An 11,290-nucleotide genomic window follows, 5' to 3' on the forward strand; every position below is an offset into this window, starting at 1 on the left:
ATTTGACAAAATCAACATCCACGACTGGTACACCTTTCTATGAAAGTGATTTAATGCTGGAATATGACTTTCATCTTTTAATAATGGATCTGTAAAACAAATAAGATTGGTTTGGCATAATTATCAGCAGCCCAGTGAAATGGCCCTGGGGAATCCTTTTAATAGTTCTAGAGATTGAATTATCTCGTTGCACAAAAGTTAGAAACATTATATTATTGAACACGTTAAAAGTAGAAAAAGATACACATATCAATTGAATGTATTGATACAACAATTATTTATTAAAGGCAACATGGACTGCTTCCTATCTGGCAGGCTTGTGGGGATTACAGATTGAAAGTCCTGAGCAACCTCTACAGGTTGTTTGTTGTTTAACGCCGCACTCAGCAATATTCCAGCTGTGTGACAGCGGTCTGTAAATAATCGAGTCTGGACCAGACGATCCAGTAATGGATATCATGAGCATCGATCCACGCGATTGGGATACGATGACATGCATCAACCATGATTTTAATGGGTCATACTGGTTGTAAGAGACACATTTATGAATCAGGTGGTCAGACTCGGTGATGTTTGATTGTATGTCATTTTACCCTGATGGCATGTTCCTCATAATATCAGTCACTGGACTGTTAACAATATACAAACAAATAACATGAAACTCTCTCACTGACACATGGACACAGTTAAAAGCAGCATTGAACCTCACTCTGCAATATTCCAGCTATATGTCGCTGTGTCAATATTCAAGTCTAGACCAAACAATCCAGTGATTGACATGAACATTGATCCACGCAACTGGGATATGATGACATACATCAACTTAGTCAGATAGCCTGACCACCCAATCCTGTTGGTCCCTCTTACGACAAGCATAGTCGCCTTTCACGGCAAGCATGGGTTGCTGAAGACCTTTTCTCCAGTAAGAATGAAATTAATCCATAGATCACTGCATTCACGTTGCCCAATTATAAATGGAGAACTAGTCTTCATCATCAAAAATAATTCCTCAAAATAACTCAAAATTTGGTTTCACCATGACAAAGAATGAATTCCTTCATCATTTCTGGTAACATAAGAAAGTCAACCTTGTTTTTAATTTGTCTCCCAATTGCTTTGCGAATTGTGCGCCTAGCAATGTTCTTCAGGGATTCTGGTATTTGAAACATTTCTGATAATAAGGACTGAATTTCAGGATGACTTTCTGAGTAGGAGATAATATTTGAATATCTCTGCTTGTCCAAACCGACAGCCAGTAAAAGTTTCACAACACGCGAGTTAAAATAATACACAGCTAAACTTAGTGGTGTCACTGGAAGAGGCAAATCCATCACTGAGGATTGTAACGTTCCCTGGTTGGCAATGCGGTCAAGGTCACAGTTTTCAGACACCAGCCATTTTACAGCGGAGAAGTTACCTCCCTTTATCGCATAATGTAACGGTGTCATCCCCTCGCGGTCAGTTGTGTTGATGTCCACCCCAGCATTGGTGAGATGTTTGAGACACTGAAAGCCATCATGATGGCCCACATGTCCTTGATAAGGCAGCTGGGTAAAATGAATGGCAGCCTTTCCTTTGCTGTTGGTTGTATCTAGTGGACAACCATATTTTATTAGAACCGCCATTTCTTGATGGCGTCCTCGATGAGCTGCCAACATGATCGGGGTCATGCCTAGATCATCGGGAACATCTTTCTCAACATTGGGGCAGGTTAGCAGGAATTCCAAACATGGTATCTTCGAGTTGATCACAGCAACGTGCAAGGCAGTGCCACCGTTTTTGGTTTGGATGTTAGCATTTGCTCCTTTGGAGACGAGAAACTTAACAATGTCTATGCAACCATAGCGACAAGCAGCAACAATGGCCGTCTCTGAGAACATCAGATCCTGAGAGTTGATGTCGATGCCCATGTCTAATATTTCATTCAGACGATTCAGATTGTCTTGCTGTGCAGCAACCAACATTTGAAGGTTGAGGTCGTCGTTGGTTTCCATGGCCTGTAGATGGAAGACAAGAGCATGAATTGCAACAGCACTGAAGCTCATCTGATTATATTTAACAGCTACACTTATATAGAAAGCAGGCACTTAAGACAGTTGCCAGCATCAATGTCAGGTTTTGACACTTCTTTTATTTGTGGCATGGTTAAAATATGTTTCCACCTGACCACCTGATCCCGTTAGTCGCTCTTACGACAAGCATAGTCGCCTTTGAAGGCAAGCATGGGTTGCTGAAGACCTATTCTACCCCGGATCTTCATGGGTCATTCATTAATGTAACAAACAAATGCAAACAATGTCGGGTGATCTGGAATAGTGTATCGGTCATATCACGGCATCCTGGTTGTGGGAGGACAGCACAAAGTGATACAGGTCTTAAACGTTTATCACCTTGGTGAACAACAAGTGACAATTTGCATTATATGAAACCAGTGATAAATGTTCTTCCGAACAAATATTTGTGACAAAAACAAGGAAAATGATGAACATATAAATATGCCTAAATGTACAGTTTGAGTAATCAAAAACACATTGGTTATTTTCAATCTCAAGAATAAGAAATGGGCAACCTTTCCAAACTATAATCTACTTATCATCTAACCTTGGTACATTCCCAGTCCATGTCAGCTTCATGTGATACAGCACAAAGTGATGCAGTTCCTAGACATTACTATTTACGTGAAAACCATGAGCCTGGGAAAACATGGTAAGGAGCTGACATAGTGAGTGAGTGAGTTGGGTTTAACGCTGCTTTTAACAGTATTACAATTATAGCGCAGTGTGTCAGGTTAATATGGGAGGAAAGCCTGAAGTGATGCAGGTCTCAGACGTTTACCACTTTGGTGAAAGCCACGAGCACGGGTATGGTGCTGACAAACCTAGAAACATAATCGGGGCGAACCAGGATTCAAACCCCACAGTCATAGGTTTCTGGCGTGCCCAAGGGAAGCAACTCTGCACAGCGAATCGCAGCGCCTTAGACGACTGGCCCACCTATGCCCCAAGGAGCTGACATATATATTCCGTATACAAAGTTGACTGTAACAATAACTTTTTTGTGAAACTATGAGCAAATACACTTATTTCTGTCTGTGGAATAAGATTCAGTTGATTTGTTATAACGCTACGATAGGGAATCAAAACAGCGGAAACAGAACTTTCCCCTCGACATACTGTACCAGTTATCCGCATCATCTTAACAGTGCATGCCACGTGATCATGTGCACCGCTTAAGTTTTACAAATTACATTTTTTAGTATCTCGGGTATTGCACTCAATTTCTTTATTTATCAAAATGAAACAAATGGTATTATCAATTTGTCGTCTGCAAACTGACAAAAACGAATATTCCCAAAAATTCGATCTACACATGTTTATCCTTAACACTATGTACTTTGGATTTTGTGATATATACAGGCTATGCATTTATGGAAATATAGCTCAAAGTTGAAATTTTTACAACGTAGCCATATGGCTACAAGTATTTTTTGCCTGGTAGCCAGTGGTAAAATCAAGAAGTCAAGGAAATATTGTAGGTTGCCAAAACCATTTAAAATTATCTTTTATCAAATAACTATTATAATATGTACAAGTTGTAGCATTAGTCTTGGAATTGTATATTAGTGGAAACTGTACTTGATATTGTGACTCGAACAATGATGCAATTTATATTACTAGATTATATAGGTATATCGTTCAGGTTTGCTTATCCAGTGAGTATTGTCAACTAAAATAAAGTACTAATTACATTAATATATATGTATTGCGGTTCGTCGTCGACTTTAGGAGGAATTATCAGCACACATGTTTTACAAGATCAGCTGTTATTTATTTTTGTGTCACCAGATGTGTAACAATAGAATTTAGTCGCCACAATATATTTTTTAAGGTACCGGTAGTCATTTGGCTACCTCTGAATTTTAAACGGGGGCCAAACTGAAATTTAAGTCGCATTGGCGACTGTTTTAGTCTCAACTTTTAGGCCTGAATAGGTTTCAGAATTGGTCTTTGGTAAAGAAATGACAGACAGATAGAAAGCAATGACAGAACTGAAAGTGCATCATTGTGTTGTTTGATTTATATTTTCTCGTGAATTAGTCACGTGACACCACCTGCGTGTCTTTTCTAAAGTTGTATTTGAGCATGATGATTATGGTGTTTTTTTAAAAAATATTTCCTCACAAGAGTCAGTTTTGTTCATTTTCGGATAAATATTTCTCTATCCTAATGAAAACAAGCAAAGTAAAATGAATTGACGATAATTGGTCCTTGGCCAGTAACTATGGTCAAGCAAAATCAAACAAATGTTGGGCTCCGTAACATATTCTAAGTACAAATAGATACATATTCACCACTAAATCGGTAAACTGCTAAATTGCAACACATTGAAGGTGTAACATTGATTCATACTATGTATTATTCAAACTGCAATTGATATCGTAACATTGTGGCACCAATCGCCAGCACACAAAGTCAGCGATCTAACCCACTCAGCCACCGAGGCTTCCACAAAAATGAAAGTCCGACAACTGGTAGTCTAAATCACGTACTTTGTGTACCCCCCGACAAGTGTAAATTGGCACTGCTCCCATGTGCCATTTAGAAAGTGGTCAAATGTAACAAATGTTATATTTGGGATAACACTTTCTTTTCAAAGTATAGATTCTCGTACTTTTTCGGGTTGAGTCCCGTCCAGGATTCGAACCCACACTGCCAGAGTGAGGCACCTAATCGCCAGCACACAAAGTCAGCGATCTAACCCATTCAGCCACCGAGACTTAAACAAAAATGAAAGTCCAGCAACTGGCCATGGGAGCCCTGCCAATTTACACTTGTCAGAGGGGTACACAAAGTATGTGATCTAGACTACCAGTTGACTACCAGTGTTATCCCAAATATAATATTTGTTACATTGACCACTTTCTAAATGGCATTGTGTGTTCATGGCAGTCAAACAGTTTTGAACATTATTTGTAGTGGCGAACATATTGTAAATTTGCTCCAGTATAAATCCATTTTTCAATTTTTCACTGAAAGAGCAAGTTGAACAGAATACTATTAAAACACTAGTCTGCCTCACAGAATCTCAAGCTTTTTAGTTTCCTTTCTGCCTTCCCCTTACTGAAATGGTATAGCCCTAAAACATGAAGCAAGTGTAAAATTTTCTAAAAACCGAAATCTCTCACCTCAGTGTGGCTCTTTTTCAATTTATTGGCGTTATTGGTTTTTATCAAAATTATATAGACAAAGGGTTAGTCTACTAAAATACCTATGAGTATGAGCCTAACCCAAAACTACCATAATTAGTAATGGCTAATGAATTGCCTAATTGGGTTTAAACCCGATATATATAAATGCTTACCACATTGAACATGATTTAAATATTGGTCAAGGGATGTCAGTTTCCAGTGAATAGACACTTAATTATAATTATTACCTCCAAAACGTTTTTCAAAGAGTTGATTTGGTCACTGTAGTTTCACTGTTTTGTCTTGGAGTGTTATGTTTCAATCCTTGAGTGTCAAGCTGGCCCATGCCATCAGTGCCCTAAAGTAAACAAACTTGGACCAGCTTGACTGTGCCTGCTTCACTGGAGCAGGGGAACAACTGATAAGATCATGGCTAAAGAGTATCAGATTCAGTGAGAGGGGGGATGCTGACAGGGAGAGTTTGGGCTTATGCCACTAAGTGGATATACTGTTCACAATCCAACCTGCAACACCTGAAGGTGTAACATTGTAATATAATGTGTATTAGCCAACCTGCAACACCTGAAGGTGTAACATTGTGATATACTGTGTATTAGCCAACCTGTAACACCTGAAGTTGTAACATTGTGATATAATGTGTATTAGCCAACCTGCAACACCTGAAGATGTAACATTGTGATATAATGTGTATTAGCCAACCTGCAACTCCTGAAGGTGTAATATAATATGTATTAGCCAACCTGCAACTTCTGAAGGTGTAACATTGAGATAATATACTGTGTATTAGCCAACTTGCGACTCCTGAAGGTGTAACATTGTAATATAATGTGTATTAGCCAACCTGCAACTCCTGAAGGTGTAACATTGAGATATAATGTGTATTAGCCAACCTGCAACTCCTGAAGGTGTAACATTGTGATATAATGTGTATTAGCCAACCTGCAACTCCTGAAGGTGTAACATTGAGATAATATACTGTGTATTAGCCAACCTGCGACTCCTGAAGGTGTAACATTGAGATATACTGTGTATTAGCCAACCTGCAACTCCTGAAGGTGTAACATTGTGATATAATGTGTATTAGCCAACCTGCAACTCCTGAAGGTGTAACATTGTAATATAATGTGTATTAGCCAACCTGCAACTCCTGAAGGTGTAACATTGAGATAATATACTGTGTATTAGCCAACCTGCGACTCCTGAAGGTGTAACATTGAGATAATATACTGTGTATTAGCCAACCTGCAACTCCTGAAGGTGTAACATTGAGATAATATACTGTGTATTAGCCAACCTGCAACTCCTGAAGGTGTAACATTGAGATAATATACTGTGTATTAGCCAACCTGCAACTCCTGAAGGTGTAACATTGAGATAATATACTGTGTATTAGCCAACCTGCGACTCCTGAAGGTGTAACATTGTAATATAATGTGTATTAGCCAACCTGCAACTCCTGAAGGTGTAACATTGAGATAATATACTGTGTATTAGCCAACCTGCAACTCCTGAAGGTGTAACATTGTAATATAATGTGTATTAGCCAACCTGCAACTCCTGAAGGTGTAACATTGAGATAATATACTGTGTATTAGCCAACCTGCAACTCCTGAAGGTGTAACATTGTAATATAATGTGTATTAGCCAACCTGCAACTCCTGAAGGTGTAACATTGAGATAATATAATGTGTATTAGCCAACCTGCAACTCCTGAAGGTGTAACATTGAGATAATATACTGTGTATTAGCCAAACTGCAACTCCTGAAGGTGTAACATTGTAATATAATGTGTATTAGCCAACCTGCGACTCCTGAAGGTGTAACATTGTAATATAATGTGTATTAGCCAACCTGCAACTCCTGAAGGTGTAACATTGAGATAATATACTGTGTATTAGCCAACCTGCGACTCCTGAAGGTGTAACATTGTAATATAATGTGTATTAGCCAACCTGCAACTCCTGAAGGTGTAACATTGTGATATAATGTGTATTAGCCAACCTGCGACTCCTGAAGGTGTAACATTGTAATATAATGTGTATTAGCCAACCTGCAACTCCTGAAGGTGTAACATTGAGATAATATACTGTGTATTAGCCAACCTGCAACTCCTGAAGGTGTAACATTGTAATATACTGTGTATTAGCCAACCTGCAACTCCTGAAGGTGTAACATTGTAATATAATGTGTATTAGCCAACCTGCAACTCCTGAAGGTGTAACATTGTGATATAATGTGTATTAGCCAACCTGCGACTCCTGAAGGTGTAACATTGTAATATAATGTGTATTAGCCAACCTGCAACTCCTGAAGGTGTAACATTGAGATAATATACTGTGTATTAGCCAACCTGCAACTCCTGAAGGTGTAACATTGTGATATAATGTGTATTAGCCAACCTGCAACACCTGAAGGTGTAACATTGTGATATAATGTGTATTAGCCAACCTGCAACTCCTGAAGGTGTAACACTGTGATATAATGTGTATTAGCCAACCTGCAACTCCTGAAGGTGTAACATTGTGATATAATGTGTATTAGCCAACCTGCAACTCCTGAAGGTGTAACATTGTGATATAATGTGTATTAGCCAACCTGCAACTCCTGAAGGTGTAACATTGTGATATACTGTGTATTAGCCAACCTGCAACTCCTGAAGGTGTAACATTGTAATATACTGTGTATTAGCCAACCTGCAACTCCTGAAGGTGTAACATTGTGATATACTGTGTATTAGCCAATCTGCAACAACTGGAGGTGTAACATTGTGATATACTGTGTATTAGCCAACCTGCAACTCCTGAAGGTGTAACATTGTGATATAATGTGTATTAGCCAACCTGCAACAACTGGAGGTGTAACATTGTGATATACTGTGTATTAGCCAATCTGCAACTCCTGAAGGTGTAACATTGTGATATACTGTGTATTAGCCAACCTGCAACTCCTGAAGGTGTAACATTGTAATATACTGTGTATTAGCCAACCTGCAACTCCTGAAGGTGTAACATTGTGATATACTGTGTATTAGCCAATCTGCAACAACTGGAGGTGTAACATTGTGATATACTGTGTATTAGCCAACCTGCAACTCCTGAAGGTGTAACATTGTGATATAATGTGTATTAGCCAACCTGCAACAACTGGAGGTGTAACATTGTGATATACTGTGTATTAGCCAACCTGCAACTCCTGAAGGTGTAACATTGTGATATAATGTGTATTAGCCAACCTGCAACTCCTGAAGGTGTAACATTGTGATATACTGTGTATTAGCCAATCTGCAACTCCTGAAGGTGTAACATTGAGATAATATACTGTTCACTTTCCAACTTGCAACAACTGTAGTTGGAACATCGTATAACAGTACTGCAACATAAATTAGATTTTGTTAACCCAGGTGAACACGGTGAAGCCAGCCAAGATTTGAAAGATACATGATAAACAATAAAATATACACGTAACAAAACCCATCCTTCTAAATTTATCGCTTATTTGTATAACATATGATTGGGATACAGACTTGTTTCAAATATATGTTTGATACGACGTGCAGTTATCGAGTGCAAGGACCAGCAAACTATATACATGTATGTCTTTCCGTTCAAAATCTTGTTCTGTGTAGTTTTAGGGAGCAATGCATTGTTTATATTGACAACCACATTATGAGGTCTGGTTTTACTGTCTTGGTCTACCTCTATCATACCTCGAAGACTTCCTCACGTAGCTGTATGTGGACCGAACACCGTGGTTTGTTAAACAGTAGGGGGTTCAATCTTCAACATCTCAAAGCCGAACTTCTAACAATACTGTCGCGATTCCCGGAGACAAAGGAGGGGAGGTAACTCTTGCATTCATGACGTCTCGAGTTACAGTGCGTCCAGTGGCGCTTTGCATTGGCTTGCATTGTTGGTGGTCGTTGCTGGATTCCATTTGACTTTTTGTTATATAATAACGCGTTTTCAAAACCAAATGTATATGTTGTAGGCAGTAAAATTATCTGAGAGAGTATTTTGATATTTTGGACGCCTCCCTTTTTACCCGCCCTTGATGGGTGCAGGAGAAAATGGCCCCAAATTTTAGTGAAAATGGCCACAATGACAACTAAAATGAAATCTATAACAGAATCCTGTTAGTACACAGGGATACGTAGCCTTTGAGCAGCAGCGACCACAGGAATACGGAATAAAGCTATAACATACAAATGTTTTACTTTTACATTTAGAATGTCGCCACTTTGGAAGAAGAAAAAGAAGAACAATTGTTTATTTTTGTCTCACCCATGGTCACAAAATACATAACACCACAAGATACACATGGCCACCCATTCAGGGTTATGAGAGACATTTAACATATAAACAAATTATAAATTAAATCACATATTTAAAACATATTAGTATTGGGTCACACGAGCAACCTGCACTTACAATATCAAATATTACCCACTGGAATTGTGTCCCGTTTGACGATTTGGTGTGGCCATTTTAACTTCTTTGGTGGCCGTTTTGACTGTAACCCATCAATACCAACCCTCAACAAGTTAACAGTGTGACTGATGATACTTCTATGGTATTCCGCGGGGGAGGGAGAAGGGAGAAGGGTGTTCAGGCCCCGATTTCTCGAAACAAACTTAAGTTCAAAAACTGAGTTTGATTCGAGAAATGCAGTTGAGTTAAAAACCCAGCTGAGTTTTTTTTTCAAACTCAGTTTGAGATTTGAGTAAAAACTAAAGTTTGTTTCGAGAAATCGGGGCCAGGTCTGAGGGACATGTGCTGCCAGCTCATAGCCTAACCTAGAAGCATTGCAGAAGACTCATTCATGAGGATGGTCAGGGAGAATTGGGATCGACACAACAATATCCCAACATATGTATTAGTCACGTGAAATACAGTATCAAACAGTAACATATGACATACAGTGGCTTAACCTATCCATTATATGAGCGAACCCGGCCCAGCTTAGATTTAAGCTGTGTCTTTCATACCCCCAAAAGAAAGGAGACTTTACCTTAAATAAGTTCATGCACACGGACCTAAATACTGAGGTCCATGGTTTAGCGGCGTGGGATATCTGATAGCTGGTAGTAGTAGCGTCCTAAATGATCACAAACAACTGAGGGGTGTGAGGTCGATATAGTTACTTCTGCAGAGCATATAAATACATATGTGCGTACGTCAGCCTGAAATAATGATATATCAAGATACGCAAATGTAAAATAGTATATAATAAATATATACAAACTGTTACAATAAAATAAAACATACCACTTTCATTAATACATAACACTTACATTAGCTCCATCCAGTACTTCGTACGTATCAGGGCCCCGTTCCACAAAGCTATCTTAGCGCTAAGTCGGTCATAACTCCCATTCTTTAACACTGACTTACGACAGTCGTAGCACTAAGACCACTTTGTGGAACGAGTCCCTGGACAACACGTCAAGATACACGGATACCAAACATTTTAATACAATTATATTGTTATAAAGGTGAGGTGAAATGGGGTTTAACGTCGCGTCCAAGATTATTGCACTTATATAGCGACGTGCATGCACGTGTATGTATGTGTGTGGCTGCTTGTACTAGTCCGGACTGATGCCGATTTATAGTGCTAGCCCACTGAGATACCATGCCGCAGTTTAAAATGAATATCCCACTCAGACACTGTATACTGACTCTGAGCCGACCAGTCCTTGTTTTAGCCGAGCTGTATGTATGTAGCGTCGCCAGTGACACATTGACATAAGGAATGAATATATATGCGGAAAACTATAAATAAATATACAAGTGATACAATATAACAATAGCCACTCATATCAAGTATACAACGCTCATACACTGCATTGACCCAGATACATCAATCACTCATGTCAAACATACAGACATACATTCATATTTACTAGCTACTAGAAACAATATTTATGGGTAATACATTTAGAATAGAGTTTAATACTCAAGTTATTCAAAATTGTGGAGATAATCAATAACAACTCGTGAGTTCATCTACATCTATAAATATATACATGGCACATTTTTAATCAACCAAAGCAATCAGATTGCACAGCACAATTCACCCTAG

General features: G+C 38.8%; 1 protein-coding gene across 2 annotated transcripts; it reads right to left on the reverse strand.

Moving 5' to 3' along the window:
- Window positions 1-19: 19 nt before the first annotated feature.
- On the reverse strand, window positions 20-9,055 carry LOC124111861 (serine/threonine-protein phosphatase 6 regulatory ankyrin repeat subunit B-like). 2 transcript variants are annotated; one of them, XM_046471732.2, is made up of 2 exons: window positions 8,916-9,055; window positions 20-1,997 (listed from the first exon to the last, which is right to left on the reverse strand). In XM_046471732.2, the coding sequence occupies exon 2, from the start codon at window positions 1,992-1,994 to the stop codon at window positions 1,020-1,022; it is 975 nt and encodes a 324-aa protein (XP_046327688.2). In that variant the 5' UTR covers window positions 1,995-1,997; window positions 8,916-9,055; the 3' UTR covers window positions 20-1,019. The 2 variants fall into 2 exon arrangements, with proteins under 2 accessions (XP_046327688.2, XP_046327676.2); XM_046471720.2 differs by having other exon boundaries at window positions 8,905-9,055.
- Window positions 9,056-11,290: the final 2,235 nt, after the last annotated feature.

Source organism: Haliotis rufescens, unplaced genomic scaffold (assembly GCF_023055435.1).
Source record: "Haliotis rufescens isolate VD_foot unplaced genomic scaffold, xgHalRufe1.0.p SCAF_5, whole genome shotgun sequence".
Classification (NCBI taxonomy): Eukaryota; Metazoa; Mollusca; class Gastropoda; order Lepetellida; family Haliotidae; genus Haliotis; species Haliotis rufescens.